This window comes from Myotis nattereri (assembly GCF_964212035.1).
Source record: "Myotis nattereri genome assembly, chromosome: 1".
Lineage (NCBI taxonomy): Eukaryota > Metazoa > Chordata > Mammalia > Chiroptera > Vespertilionidae > Myotis > Myotis nattereri.
Genome location: NC_138075.1, coordinates 132,531,360 through 132,548,020, shown reverse-complemented (window position 1 = coordinate 132,548,020; position 16,661 = coordinate 132,531,360). Strand labels below are relative to the sequence as shown.

Genomic DNA, 16,661 nt, shown 5'->3' with positions numbered 1-16,661 from the left:
CCAGATTGCGAGAGGGCTCAGGCAAGGCTGAGGGACCCCCACCAGTGCATGACTGGGGCCAGGGATGGATGCGGGAAATTGGCCAGCCAGGGAGGGACTGCGGTAGGGATCGAGGGCATGTCTGGCCCATCTCGTTCAGTCCTGATCAGCCGGACCCCAGCAGCAGGCTAGCCTACCAGTTGGAGCGTCTTCCCACTGGTGGTTAGTGCACGTCATAGTGACTGGTCGACCAGTCAACTGTCTGCCCCCTGGTGATTCAGTGCATGTCATAGAGAGTGGTTGCATGGCCTTAGCATATCATTAGCATATTACACTTTGATTGGTTAAACAGATGACTGGATGACCAGACACTTGGCATATTAGGCTTTCATTATATAGGATTTACATATCTTTATATACTTTTAAATATATCCTTTGGGTATACACCTAGAATTTGAATTACTGGACCTTATGATTATTCTATGTTTAAGTTTTTGAGGAACCACCTAATTGACTTCCACAGTGGCAACACCATTTTATATTTTCATCAGCAATGCAGAAGAGTTCCAATTTCTGCATATCTTTATCAATACTGGTTAATGTCCATTTTTTTAATAAAAGCCATCCTAATGGATATAAAGTACTATCTCACTGTGGTTTGGATTTCCATTCCCATAATAACTAAGGATGATGAGTATTTTTTTTCATGTTTTATTGGCCAGTCACATATCTTCGTTGGAGAAATGTTTATTCAGTACCTTGCCATTTTAAAATAAAGTTATTTGTCTTTTTATTTTGTAAAATATTTTTTAAAAATATGTTCTTATTGATATTAGAGAGAGGACAGGAGAAAGACAAAGGGATAGAAATATCAAGGATGAGAATCATTGATTGGTTGCCTCCCACACACTTCCTACTGGGGACTGAGCCCACAACCCAGACATGTGCCCTGACCGGGAATTGAATGAGGACCTACTGATTCATGGGTTGACGCTCAACCACTGAGCCACACTGGCCAGGCTGTCTTGCTACTTTTGAGTTGCAAGAGTTCTATTATACTCATGATATTAGCATGGTCATCTGTTTTTATTTCTTTTTGATAAAAATCAAGGAGTAAACTTTCTGGAAATTAGTTTTATAAGAAACTGCCAAGTAATTATTCAAAGTGCTTATATTAATACTAGAGGCCCAATGCACAAAGATTCATGCAAGAATAGGCTTTCCTTTCCCTGGCTGCTGGCACCAGCTTCCCTCTGGCACCCGGGACCTGGGCTGCTTCGCTCCAGCTGCCACTGCCACCGTGGGCATGCTCCGAGCTGCCCACGGCTGCTGGGAGCACCCCCCCCCCCGTGTGTGTCCGCTGGGGTGGGGGCAGCACTCAGTCCCCTCCCGCCCATATGCGCATGCAGCTCCTCCTGAGACGTTGTGATGCAGCCTCCTCCTGAGCTGGTCATGACTGTTATGGTGTCCCGGCCTGATTTGCAATATATATATATATATATATATATATATATATATATATATACTTTCCTACAATAAATTTATGAGACTTCCAGTTGCTCTGCATACTTAAAAACCTTTGATCTTGTCAATCTTTATAATTTTAGCCATTTGATAAGTATGAAATGGTATATTATTGTGATATATAATTTATGTTGCTCTGATGACTAATGATGTAATGCACTTTTTCACAATTTCATTGACCATTCACTCATCATCTTTTATGAAGTGTATGTTCAAGTCTTTTGTTCATTTCTAATTTGGCTATTTGTTTTTTTCATTTTTTTTTTGTAGGAATTCCTTTTATATTCCAGATCTGAGTCTTTTGTTAGATATATGTTTTGGAATGATCTCTCCTCTCCTCTTCCCCAAACTCTGACTTGCCTACTTATTTTTTAATTCATGCATTCTATAAGGATACATTTTTATTTTTATGAAGTCAAATTTATTAAATTTTTAATTTTATATTTAGTGCCTTTTCATTCTAAGAAATATTTGCCTACCCTTAAGTTATAAAGATAGTCTATGTTTTCTTCTAGGAGTTTTATGGTTTTAGGTTTATATCTATGAGAAATATTAAATTAATTTGTGTATGGAGAGAGGCAGGGGTTGGTGTTCTTTTTCTTCTCCTCCATAAGGATATCCAGTTAATGCAGCACCACTTGTTAAAACAACCCCCCATTGGCTTATCTTAACACTGTGGATTGAATTATATTGGCCCTATATTTGTGGATTTTTCTCTGGAATTTCTCTTCTGTCATTCATTTATCTACCCTTACACCAATTCCACACTATCTTAATTATATCCAGGTTTTTAAAGCATTAAAGTTTTGAAAGCATCCATTTAGTACCTATTTCAGACTCGATATATGTTACTAATGACCATCATGTAAAGTAGACATTATTTCCTACCCTCTATTCCCTCATATCATCATAATTAGAATATAATACAAGTTGAATAGGATATGCTTGAACAAATCTATGTTATTATGAATGCCATATTTTTTCTACCTTTCTAGAAATTAAGTGCGTGTGCCTTTGATCGACATTTAAGCTCTGTCAAAATTAGCCCCTCATACTGCTCTAGCTATGTCTGGTAACTTTTCTTAAAAGTACTGAAAGTTCTAAGCAAACTAAACCTCTCACAGATTTCTACATATACTCCACCCTTTTTTGCATGCGCTATTGCTGGCATGCATTCTCTGTCCACCATTTCTGCACCTGAATTCACCTAATATTTACATTTCCATCTCTAAAACTCTCTCCATCAAGCTGATACTGAGCCTAACAAACAAATGTGATACCTTCACCTCAAAGTTCTTACACCATGTTGTAGCTCTAATGGCAGTCAGGATATCCTGCCTTATATTTTTTTCTGTATTCTTGACCAATTTTATCCCTAGAAAGAAAACCTCTTCTAGAAGGCAGTGTATTAATTACCTTTGTATCTCTTGACTAGACATTTCAACATATTTTAGTGAAATAAATTTGTGATTAAAATTAAAGAACATTTAAAAAAGTGACCAGGTTAACCCAGCCTGGGGTTCAGGATAATCCCAAAATTTATTCTGTTAATTTAATCCCCTATTTTATTTTATTTTCAAATCAGAACGTTCCAATTGGAGGATTCTCAGGACTGTAGCAGAGATTTTGTAGAGATCCGGGAAGAAAATGCCACCGGTCACCTGGTGGGGCGATACTGTGGAAACACCCTCCCCCTCAATTACTCATCCATTGTTGCGCACAGCCTGTGGATCAGATTTGTATCCGATGGCTCAGGCGGTGGCACCGGCTTCCAGGCCACGTTTGCTAACAGTAAGTTGGTTCTGTTTTAGTGATGGCTTCCAGAATGAATCCTACAAACTGGAAAGGCGAACACTACTTTCAGGAATGTGCTGGGAATAGTCCTGAACTCTACACAATTCTCCTATGTGTATTGTCCTTGTGGGATTACTTCATTATATAATATATTAGAAAAACTACATCACATATGAATGGCTCATTAAGAGCCAGTAAGAATGCTCAAGGGTTCTAATATTTTTCTTAAGCTTAGTTCTACCTAATTGTTAAATTGAATTTTTCTTGATAGTGTGTTAATCTTTGAAGGTATTATAGTTCAGGGTTGGTATATTTAGAATCAAATGTGTTTGATCCCATAAAATTTATATTCTTCAAATTAAAAACATTTAATAATACTTTGGAATTGACTAAGTTGCTCAATTATAACAACAGGGTATTCTTCTAAAAGCATAAATGTTAATTTTTTTTTTCTAACTCAACTTTTCTATAATTAGCTAATGTGTGTGAGTGTGTGTGTGTGTTTCCCAAATGTCAGATCCCCTTCTCTTATATAATTTTTATAATCATGTTTTAGTCTCTTATAAGACAAAGTAAAGTAGGTAAACCAAAATGAGAAAATGGGGCTGGCAACCCCATGTCCCCAAGTCCCTTTGGGTTTGGGAATCCCTTTCAAATCAGAAGTTATCCTTTATTTTCACACCAGCAACCTTCTAAGGAGATGGAATTCCATTCACAAAATTACCCTTCTCCAGCATTTAATAGATAGCACAGAAACCAAAAGGGAAGCAGTATTTCTTTCAGTGGTCAGAAAAGAAATCACAGCCAATTAAAAGTGCATCCTTTCAACACCCCTTGCCTTTTTCTTTCATCTGACTAAAGAGCTGTCCTAAGTAGGTCTGACTTATTACTTCGTTTTTCCTCCTAGTATTTGGCAATGACAATATTGTGGGAACTCACGGGAAAGTTGCCTCTCCCTTATGGCCTGGAAATTACCCTCACAACTCTGATTACCAATGGATAGTGAATGTGAATGCCTCTCAAGTTGTCCATGGTAGGATCCTGGAGATGGACATTGAATCAACACACAACTGCTATTATGATAAGTTAAGGGTGAGTTTCCAAGTGCAACTGATGCTTATGACAGGTGAACTGCTGTTGGCAAAAACAAATCCAAGTTAGTGTTTATTCAGCATTTGCAAATTGTATGGAATGGTCTATCTCCCTTAAATCATGATTACCCCCTATTACCTGTACCAACGGTAATTCTGGTATTATAGTTCTTTGTTTTTATCATTATTGTAAAAATGCCTCTTGAGCTTTATCTAAGTACATATGTATTTCTTAATTATTCTATCTTATATCCCATTTCCTGCTTATTCTTATGTTAGAGTATTAAAATTTAAAGAATCCTTTTAAAATAAATTAATAAATATATTAAAATTGTGATGATCATTGCCATCCGGAGACTGATTATTGTATCAATTTCAGACACACCATCAGATTTTATCTCCAGCTTTATTGAAGTATATTTGAGAAACAAATATTGTACATATTAAAGATGTACAAGTTGATGTTTTGATATATGTGAAATATATGAGTTTGACTGTTTTACTATCAGATTCTTGAAGTCCATGATTCCACCGTATTCATCTTGGGTTCACAATGGCTAACATAGAATTCAGTACATGAGAATATAACTATTACATACAGTAGCTTCAGTAGAAAAATTTATGATAATAATTATAATGAATTTGTTCCAAATTATTTAGGAGAAGGTGGAGGGAAAGATAGGAAATGTAGCTGGACAGCATCCATCACATGTGCAATAAAGAGAAAGTGTGCTCCATGCTGTGTGTTTGGGAGCTAGCATAAAATGTGTCTCTAAATAGGTACTCAATATTTTTAAACCAAATGAAAAAGATTTATTGAGTGCTTTGAAGGTGTGCTGAGCAATTGCAAGCTACAATTCTTTTGTTGTTATTAATTCTGCGTCTTTACTTCTGTGGAGATAGGAATTCCTTTAGGATACCTCGTCACTTTCTCTCATTAAACCTTTCCTCTTCCTTGTTTTTTTTTATTTTCTTTCTCTCTAATTTCCTTTGAGGCCCCAAAGCACATTCAATAACTGCTAGTTTTGCACACCTCTCTTGGTTTTTTACTCTCCACCACCAAATTTTACTGTATCATACAAGGAGCTATATCACATAGAATACATTTATTAATATAATTCAGCAGCAAATATATAAATAATTTTAAAACATTAAATTATTGCAATTATGTTACATATTTAACAGCATTTTTTTATTTTAAAACAGATATGTTTACTCGCTTATTTTTCCATTATGATAAATTATAATAATATAATACACCCTTTTAATTTTTTTTAATGAAGAAAAATAGAGGTAATTGCCTTAATTCATTGTCTTATTATCTGTGTTTTACCTGCAGATTTATGATGGCGCTGGCATTCATTCTCGCCCCATTGGAACGTACTGTGGTGCTCAGACTGACTCTTTTAGCTCCACAGGAAGTTCTTTGACATTTCAGTTTTCTTCTGACTCTTCAGTCTCAGGGAAAGGATTCCTTCTAGAGTGGTTTGCAGTGAATGCTGCTGTTGGACCCTTACCTACCATTGCTACAGGTGTGTTTGGTAACAAATGAAATTCTTATTAGGGGATGGTATGTGTAGGCCAGTATTTCAAAGGGTTCTAACATAATAGGGCCAAATATGCAAATGAGTAAGAAGAATAAATACAGTCCCCAAACCTCCTTCCATATGTCCAGGTGTTCTTTTACTTTCATAGACATGTAAAAATTGTATGTTTGCCCTGGTTGGTGTGGCTCGGTGGGTTAGGTGTCATCTCATGCCCAAAAGGTTGCTGATTCGATTCCCAGTCAGGGCACATGCCCGGGTTGTAGGCTAGATCCCCGTTGGCGGCGTGCAAGACCCAGCTGATCAATGTTCTGCTCTCACATCATGTTTTTATTTCTCTCTCCCTCTCCTTTCCCCTCTCTCTAAAATTCAATAAAAAATATTTAATAACAATAAGCCCTGCTTGTGTGGCTCAGTGGTTGAGCATCAATCTAAAAACCAGGAGGTCACGCTTCAATTCCAGGTCAGGGCACATGCCGGGGTTGAGGGTTCGGTCCCCAGGAAGGGACATGCAGGGAGCAGACAATCAGTGATTCTCATCATTGATGTTTCTAGCTCTCTCTCCTTCTCCCTTCCTCTCTGAAATCAATAAAAATATATTTTAAAAATTGTATGTTTATTTCTAAAAATGCTAGTTTCCCATATATTTTTCATATTAATTAATGGTTTAATATCCATAAGATATTCTACTTACAATAGTTAGAGATCACCTTAGAGATCTCTGAAAATTTGATTTTCAAATACAACATGCACACACACACACACATATATATACACACACGTTAGTTAAGGATCCACTAACTTCTGTATTTCATTTTAAATTTGCCTTCAGAAATGCTTCACTTTCCCCTTTGCTGGTTGTAAACCTTCATGTTTCAAGGTAAAATTGGCCTATTTTTTTTAAGAGAGAATGGAAAGGAGGGGAAGAAAACACCGATGTGAGAGACACATCAACTGGTTGCCTCCTGCATGCATTCTGACTGGGGCCAGGTGTGAAGCCTGCAACCGAAGTATGAGCCACTGACTGGAATCAAACCCAAAAGCCTTCAGTCTTTGTGCCAACACTCTTACCACTGAGTCAAACCAGCTAGGCTAAGAATGGAATTTCTCTTTTCTTTTTCCTTTTTAAATTCATTTCAGAGAGGAAGGGCAAGGGAGAGAGAGAGAGAAACATCAGTGATGAGAGAGGATCATTGATCGGCTGACTCCTGCCTGCCCCCTCCTAGAAACTGAGCAGCCAACCCAGGCATGTGCCCTGACCTGGAATTGAACTGTGGCCTGCTGGTTCATAGGTCAACACTCAGCCACTGAGCCACACCGGCTGGGCTGGCATACATTTTAAGCTTTTAATTTGCTATTTTTAAGACATCCTCAGTTCCCTCACTGAGCAGTGTTTTGGGAGACTGTGCTTTTTCCTTAAAAATTTGTTTAAGCAACTTTGAATGGCTTTTATAGATTTGAGGATTGACATAGCAGAAATTCAACATATACTTCTTGGAGGATAGTCTTAGCTCTTGAAATATTTTATTGGGACACATTATCATAGGATTTCATTGAAGAATAGGCAAACTGTGAAGTTATTGTAGGAATAAAGGGACCTTAGATGATTAGAACCTACTTGCTTCTAATTTCTTGAGAGTTTGTATTAACAAAGATTACTGAAGGTATAACTCATATTATTTTTATTTAGTGACTCTTAGCATTTTCTTCTGAGATTTTATTTTTGCCTCCTTCATAACATGAATATGAATCTCTTTCTTAACATATTAATCTATCCTAGAGCAAAGAGCCATTGGCAAGATTGCCAAATGTAATTTAGAGCTATTCATTTAAGTCTGGATAGCTCTTGTAAGTACACTTGAGTTAAGCTTTTACATATACACAAATATCAAGTTAGAGAAGGAATTACTAACTTATGCAAAGCATTGTATCAGCAAATACAATTTAGTATTCACAAAAAATGTTTTCCTCTTACACATGTATTTTATAATCATATAATTTTAGTGGATGAGTAAATACAATATAATAAATCTCATTTTTCTTAATCAAGAACCAAGGAAGGAAAAAGTAAGAGGGTGAGAGAATTTTATAACTTACTAGTTGTCTAAATAGTATAAATGATTCTCTCATAATGAGATCACACTGAGATTTTCATTAAGATGACAAAGAGCTTAACATTTTAAAATGTATTAATATATTGAACATTGACTCATCAGAATTTCTTATGCATACATAGAATACATATTCAATACATATTTATTATAGATACACTGACTAAGAAATGAAACCAAGATATATTCTTTACCTTCTAGAACAGTGATGGAGAACCTTTTGAGCTCAGCATGTCAGCATTTTGAAAATCCCTAACTTAACTCTGGTGCCGTGTCACATATAGAAATTTTTTGATATTTGCAACCATAGTAAAACAAAGACTTATATTTTTGATGTTTATTTTATATATTTAAATGCCATTTAACAAAGAAAAATCAACCAAAAAAATGAGTTTGCATGTCACCTCTGACACAAGTGTCATAGGTTCGCTATCACTGCTCTAGAAGCTTAACAGTATTTGGAAAATATAAAACATTAATTATTTCAGTTAAGTAACAATATAGTAATTAAGTGACAAATCAGGTAGTGTAAACAGCAAAAAAAAAAAAAAAAAAAAAAAAAAAGCACTAGAAGGTAAAGAAGCCTAATGTGGACTAAGGTCACCTGAAGGACATAAACATGTCAGGTAGGGACCCTGTACATTGCTGGTGGGAATGCGAAAGGATAGAGCCACTTAGGAAAACAGTTTAGCAGTTCCTCAAAAATTGAAATACAATGTTACCACCAATTAATCCAGCAATTTCATTCCTAGTTATATACTTAAGAGAAATGAAAATGTACATCTACACAAAAATGTATACATGGATATTTACAGAAACATTATTCATAATAGTGTAAAAAGGGAAATGACCCCAATGTCCAACAAGTGATGAATGGGAAAGCTAAATGGGGTATATTCTTACAGTGTAATACTACTATCTGGCCTTAAAATGAAGGCAGTATTGATACAGGCTAGAATATTGGTAAAGTTTAATTGTTATGTAAGTAAATGAAGCCAGTTACCAAAGGCCACATGTTGTATGGTTATATTTATTGTTTGTTTGTTGTTGTTAATCCTCACCTGATGATATTTTCCCATTGATTTTTAGAGAGAATGGAAGAGAGAGGGAAAGACAGAGAAACATCGATGTGAGAAAAACACATCGATTGGTTGCCTCCTGCAGGAGACCTGACCAGGGCCTAAGCCAGGGAGGAGCCTACAACCAAGATACGTGCCCTTGACTGGAACTGAATCCAGGACCCTTTGGTCCACAGGCTGATGCTCCATCCACTGAGTCAAACCAGCTAGGGCTGTATGGTTATATTTACATGAAATGTCCTGAATCGGCAAACCCATGGAGATAGAAAATAGATTAGAGATTTTCGTGGGCTGGTGGAGTGGAGAACAGAGACTCAATGGTAATGGGTATGGCGTTTCTTTTCAGAGTGGTAAAAATGTTCTAAAATTAGACACTAGTGATGGTTGCAGAACTTGTGAGTATACTAAAAACCTCTGAACTGTATGTTTTAAAAGGCTAAATTTTATGTGTGAATAAAAGCTCAATAAAGGCGTTATTAAAAAAAACACGGAATAAAAATAATGAAGGCTGTTCTTGTTATAAACCCATTTGCTTTTTTAATAAGTATTTCAGTTTACTAAATTGAAAATTGTTTCAAAATTGCCTAGATAAAATTGCATGATGCATAGCTATACTAAAGAGGTAAAGATTAAAGTACATTGGAATCAGAGTTCTACTTAAATAATAAGAATAAGAATAAGAATAAAATAAGAATAAGGATAATAGGGTTTTCCATTGGACTTGCTTCATGCTTAATAAACAATTAATGAAAGGGTTGTATGGCAAAATTACAGTGAAAAAGTAGAATACAATGTGGGTTTACTAGTATTCACACAAAAAATATTTTAAAAAATAAATATTTTAAGCACAGCTATCTGAATCAGTGAGTGTCATAAATACGTATGGGTTTTGAGAAAATTGTTTTAATTGGCCGTTTCATTTCAGCACAGGACTGACACCTTACAGTGAAAGTACTAGTGTCTGTCATCAGAGCCGTTTCCTGTTCACTCCGCAGGTGCCTGCGGCGGGTTCCTGAGGACAGGAGAGACGCCAGCCTTTCTTTTCTCCCCGGGCTGGCCCCAAAACTACGGGAACCGGGCTGACTGTGTGTGGCTGATCCAGGCTCCTGACTCCACAGTGGAACTCAACATCCTCTCCCTGGATATCGAATCGCATGGGACATGCAACTATGATAAACTTGTGATACGAGATGGTGAGAAACCTTTAAAACACAAAATAAAACAAAAAGCTACTACATTTCTACCTTACCGCATATTAAATTACATTCCATTATAATCAGACTTGTTTACTACCTTCATCTGTTTGCATGGAATTTCACAGATATTAAGGTCAATGAAGGTATCAAATACTAGAATCGGCTACCGTTTCTGAAGAACATAAGGAAACCATGAAATTGTCTCTAAGAAAATCATCCAACACTACTATGTCAGGGGCAGCACTACATTCTGAAGAAGAAACACTGCCTTTGGTTTAAGTAGGAACTAATAGTCTGAGTTTCCAGGTAGCACTGCTGTCTTGTTGAAAGGCTTTGGGAATAAATCTTGATATTTTATACCTGTGACTTTAAGATCCAAGTGTGAAAAGTATTTGTAACTACAATATATTTAATTATCTTTGTCTACTGAATCTCGGGGTGGAATGGGTAGCATTAAGGGCTAATATTTTTCATCTTTTCCTCTATACACAGGCGTGGTATTGCTATGCATTGGTTGAGGGAAATGAATAATGCTGACATGCACCTGTACACACCATGCTTCACCATTTGCACGGCACCAAGAAGATTAAGGAGGCCATAACCTCCAGCCAGTGTTTCCCACAGTGTGGTCCCCAGCCCAGTAATATCAACATCACCTGGGAATTTGTTAGAAATGCAAATTCTGAGCCCCATCCCAGACCTACTAAACCAGAAAGTCTCTGGATGGATCCCAGATCTGTGATTTCAAAAGCTCGTCAGGCAGGGCCAAGATTAGGGTCAGGAGAGTAAGGCAGTACTGGGCAGACTGAATAGTCAGGTCCTGCCTTTATTTAAAATTTTAGTGTTTTGTTCATTTTACATTAAAGTCAATTTTTAAATATTGCACTAAAATATTATTTATCTTTTAAGATCTTTAGCACCTCCTTACATTTTGCCCTTGATTTGAAGTGGTTCACTTGCCTGCCCCCGTCCCTGCCCCCAGTGATTCTGGTGGCCTCTAAAGTTTGAGAACCACTTCTCTACATGGTAGATGTTGCAACTTCAAATGAACTACCTAGACAAGAGGTAGCATAACCAATGCTAGTGTCAAACTAGAGAACAGAACTGAAGGGGCAGCTCTTAGGAATGCAAGCTCAATGTTATGGATCTTATTTTTTAGGAGATGTAAGAAATATAGAATTTTCTATGAATTTCCCAAATGTTAAATTAATGAAAAATGCTTCAGAGTAATTCGGGGGCTCAAACAAACATGTGCTTGCTTGCTTTTGGCTCGCAGGTTGCTAGTGTGCAAGCTCTTGCTTTAAACAGTGAGAAAAATCAATGGCAAAGGTGCTTTATTTTCCTTCTATGGGGTTGGATCCTAAGTGAAGACTCAAATTAATCATACAAACAGGATGATGTAATAAATCATAACTTTCCCCCCTTTTCCTATCAATAATCAGCTGTCAGGACATTTCCCAGAGGAACTATCATCTTTCCTCATATCAAGGCATTCCCGTGGATATTAAAAGTTTAAGTTTTTCATGCAATAACATTTGTGCATCCTGACATGCATATTCCAAATATTCAGAACCCAGTGGAAATTAAAAAATATATATCTTCAGTAGGTAACTATGTCAATGGGTGAATTATGGTTATTTTAAAAAATCATTTTTATTGATTTTGTCCCACCAATAACTTTTCTTCTGGGTGACCTTGCACACATTACTAAATGGCTCCAAGAATGTTCTATCGTCTGTGAAAGAGACTAACATCTAACTCAGGAGGTTGTTGTGAACCTCCTGGAACAGGAAAAGTAATGATTGCAAAAACCCTGGCCTTTGGTATATGGAGAATTTGAATAGTTTGATTTAAATTTCAACTTATTTTGAGATATTTCTAAAAGAGTTTTCATCATATTCTCTTTATAGAATGAAGGTGTTCTTACTGAGACATAGAGCTGCTTTAAAGAACTCCGTTAATTGAAGTATATGCCAAAACAATGACAATATTTTTATTTTATTTTATTTTTTAAATATGCTTTATTGATTTTTTTACAGAGAGGAAAGGAGAGGGATAGAGAGTTAGAAACATCGATGAGAGAGAAACATCGATCAGCTGCCTTCTGCACACCCCCAACTGGGAATTTGCCTGCAACCAAGGTACATGCCTTTGACCAGAATTGAACCTGGGACCTTTCAGTCTGCAGGCTGATGCTCTATCCACTGAGCCAAACCAGTTAGGGCAACAATATTTTTAATTGGTTGTATGAGTTATCCATATAGATTCCTTTTTGTTCACCAACAGATTGAGTAGATGCCCAATAAGTTAATTCTTTCTGTATCTGTTTATTTATTCCTTCAAGAAATAGTTATTGAATGCCTACTATGTGTTAATTGCTGTGTTTTATTCATATGCACAGTGGTAATATATTTTAGAATTAAATTTTAAGTCCCACTTCAATTATTTGTTCTTTGTCCAACCATATTTTTACTTCTGAGTAGCAATGTCATAGAACATTTTGAAGCAAATATCTAGAGGCCATTGGCCAGTCTTCATAGCCTCAGGGCCCTCTGATGGCTGTGGGCATTCCTGGGCCCCCACAGAGGCCCCGTAGCTTTCCTGGGAGAGCTGAGTTACTCTCCCACCTGCTTACTCATTTTGTCGTACTTCAAAATTGAATCAGCCTTTTCCAGACCATGCCCCAACAAATTCTGCATACCAAAGATTTACATAAACTGAGGCTCCATGACACTACATTAGACCTAAAAAAAAGTTAAGAAAAGAAGGAAGGGAGGGAGGAAGAGAGGAAGGAGAAAGAAAAAGGGAAAAGAAAAAAGTGTACCAAAAATCAGTAATCCTTTTATTCCTAGATCTTTCTTTATGCTCTTAAATAAATCATTTAATAGCATAATTTGGGCATCTGGAGTTAATTGGCTAAGGTTTCAAACCCTTGTTGACTTTTATGCTCAATGCCCTTAGACAAATTATATATCTCCTCTAAGACTGTTTCCTGTCTACAAATTGAGGATAATAGTGACACCTACCGAATAGTGTTACTGTGGGGATATAATCAAGCATTACCCATTAGGCACTCAAAGTGCTAATAGCAATTGCTCAATAAAGGTCAGCTACTAATACTCTTGGGGCCTTCGCTTCCACGTCTTTAAAATGATGATGCTGGGCTGGAGAGCGAATCCCCAAATGACCTTCTCGTCCTATTCCTTTACTGTTCTTTGACTTGTCCGTCTCTTCTAAAGATCAGTTTCATTCCTGCTGCAATCCATATACCGCGGTTGTGGGAAGCTCTAGAAATACTGCAGTGTTTATTATGGAGACTTGGGGAGGACAAACCATCTTGTGGTTATTGGGTATCTACTAAGTCTTTAGTTTACCAATAAGTGGTTATTTACAGACAAGCATTGCTTCAGCAGTCTTGGTGAAGTTTAGAAAAGAAATCCTCAGTCTCCCTGAGAGGCAAAATATACACATATTAAGTAAATACTAATGTATAATAACTTCAAAATTTGGCAATACACATGATTACAGAATAAGCTAACAAAAGCAATTTGTGTGAAATGTGTAGCGAAATAGCATAGTGAAGATAAATGCAAAAAAAGTTAGAGACAAAATTTTAAACGACAAAAAATACAAAAGTTTCTCGAAGTCAGAAACCCTCCAAAGAATGCCTTTTCAAGCATCTTGGATTTATAGCTATGCCATCACGTTTGTAATTACAGAGAATGACTTGTTTACTGAAGTAGTTAATAATGAGTTTTAGGTAGTGGTCAGTGTCCAGAAGGACTCATTTTGCTGGTTATGTGAAAGGGCAACTCTCCTCATGTCTCATATCCTATTTTTGTTTTTATAAGCTTGACATTCATTAATTCTCTGCCTTTGGGAAAAAATACAATGTGTTTTCCCAGCCAAGGAATCCAAGTCTGTTATAATTTCCTCTGCACCATTCCAGCTTGGACTGGCACAGTTGTTTTGACTGACACTTATCCAAGAGAAGCCGAAGGAAAAGGGGCATGAGGTGACTCAGCCTCCTTCGAGTCTCTGGAGGCGCGCACTTGCGGGACCTATTTTTTCTCATCCTCCACACATGGACACACATGTCCTTTTATCAGCAGAACAAACAACAACTAACAAATGAAGAGTTAAACAAGAAAAACTAAAAACACCTCTGGAGCTGAAGGCACACATCTTGGCAAATGACCCTATAACATGAGCATAGGGTCTGAGGCTGAAGAACCGTCCTTGTTCCTGTTTTAGATGCTTGACCTTCAGCAACAGGAATCATTTAGATCGGTGTCTAACGCACACATCAGCACTGGTCCACAGCCGCTCCCAATCCTGTGCTCTGATTTTGAGTTTCAATGTCGGCAAGAACTGTCAGTCAGTTTAGAAAGACAGTGGGGACTTTCAGAGAAGTGCTTGTCAAAAAGAGTAAAGAAAAAGGCAGGTGGTACCATGACAAACTGGAGCCAGAATGATGTAGTCCCTGGACTGCCCTTCTATTTGAGAATCACATTATGTACTGGGGATGCAGATGTTCTGAGAAAAGTTGTGAGCTGCTTTGGTTGGGTTGCAAATGATGGTGGAGGAGAGCCTGTAGGCATATTTTTACGCCGGTGTTTCCTTTCCTTGATTCCAGGAGACAATAACATGGCCCAGCAGCTGGCGGTTCTCTGTGGCAGAGAGATCCCGGGACCCATCCGGTCCACGGGAGAGTTCATGTGGCTCCGGTTCACCTCGGACTTCAGTGTGACCAGGGCGGGCTTCAATGCCTCCTTTCACAAGAGTAATGTGGCCTAATTTATTAGTCGTATCTCCTTCATTTCGCCTATCTCTTGCTCTTTCTCTAATCTACTCTGCTCATTTTTCCATGCTAGGACACAGGTTTGTGGTAAGTCAGAGCACACGGTGTCTGCCCAGCCTCTGGATGGCTGTCCGTATGTCAGGTACTGAGTCCTGATCCAAGAAACAGGCCAAGTTATACAAAACGGTGGGGTATCTGGGTGGGGTATCTTCCCTCCACGGTAGGCACAAGAGTAAGATCTTGAAAACAAAATTTCAGCCTAGCTGCAGCTGGAACTCGGAGACAGCACAAAGTCATAACACATCAAAGGAGCAGTAAGTAAGAGTTATCATCAGTTCCGGAAATAACCAGTCAAAGCAATGTAGTAGATACCTTCATAAATCCCTTGGTCGAAATCATTCATGTGGAGGGTGACGGGAAGAGTTTGCCGGTCTTGAAATAGGGATTTGATGAGTTAGAGAATGTGCACAGTATATGGCAGGCTATCAAGTGCAGTGTGATTGAGACTTTCAGATCTTGACAAAATGTGAAGTCCAATAATAACTTTCAATTCAAGCTAGATTAAAGTTCAAGAAGTATTTCATGGAATATGAAATATCAAACGGCTCTCATGCTTTTAACTGAAAAACATAATTTTAAAGTAGATTATCAACTTAGACCTTAAAAATTAACGTTCTCTCACTATTTATGTCTTTTATAGAGTAGAGAGCGATTGAAGATATATTGTCTTTCTCAAGGGAGGCAGGCTGCATAGTGGTTTAACAGAATGGGCTTTGCAATCAGACAGACCTAAGATAAATTCCCACCTCTGCGATTTAGCTGGTTGTGTGAACTCGCAGCTCTCACTCACTGATGAGCTGTTCAGTGCCTGACAACTGGCAAATTACTGCCTGCTCCGACCATTCTCTTTCCTGAACTCTCAGCCTCTCACTCTCTCATGTATCTCATATGTATGACAGCTCATGATAAATAAAGTTGCCATGTGGAAAACTGAACCCTTGACCCTCACTATTTTCCACCACCCCTCCCAAATTTTCTCATGCTACACTCTTCTCAATTTTATTTTAAGTATATTTTTTTCTAGCTATTGAAACCAAAAAGCTTGGCATCATTCTTGATTCATCTTTTCTCACTCTATAAATCCTAATCATCAGCAGATCAAAATGGTTCTACTCTCACAATATGTCTAGATTCTCACCACTTCCCACCATTTCTACCTCCAGACTAGGCATCTATCATCTCTCCTTACACTCAAGAAATCACCCCTTTAGCCCACCCCTTTAGCCCCCTGCTGCTGCTTTTCTCTACCGCCTCACAGCTTAAATATTGCAGAAAGAGTGATTCTTCTAAAAGTTAAGTCAGAGCATGCCCTGAAGATGCTCAAAACTCTTCAATGTCTTCCTTTTCTGATTAAAAATCAGTCTTTTTAGTTTCCTGCATGACCTACCCTGCTACCTTTTCGATCTCTCACTCAGCTGCATACATTCTGACTTTCATGACATACCTACCATTAACATGTCAAGCCTTTCCACCAAATGTTTT

The 16,661-nt window shown here is 37.6% G+C and overlaps 1 protein-coding gene across 1 annotated transcript in view; it reads left to right on the top strand.

Moving 5' to 3' along the window:
- CUBN (cubilin) overlaps nucleotides 1-16,661 on the top strand; it is a gene marked incomplete at its 5' end in the record, with an annotated part of 286,558 nt that overhangs the window by 174,234 nt on the left and 95,663 nt on the right. Inside the window, 5 exons of the mRNA XM_081091329.1 lie at nucleotides 3,089-3,294; nucleotides 4,205-4,389; nucleotides 5,728-5,920; nucleotides 10,118-10,315; nucleotides 14,955-15,101. Of these exons, the coding sequence (XP_080947455.1) occupies nucleotides 3,089-3,294; nucleotides 4,205-4,389; nucleotides 5,728-5,920; nucleotides 10,118-10,315; nucleotides 14,955-15,101 (929 nt within the window). The remainder of the gene's footprint in view (nucleotides 1-3,088; nucleotides 3,295-4,204; nucleotides 4,390-5,727; nucleotides 5,921-10,117; nucleotides 10,316-14,954; nucleotides 15,102-16,661) is intronic.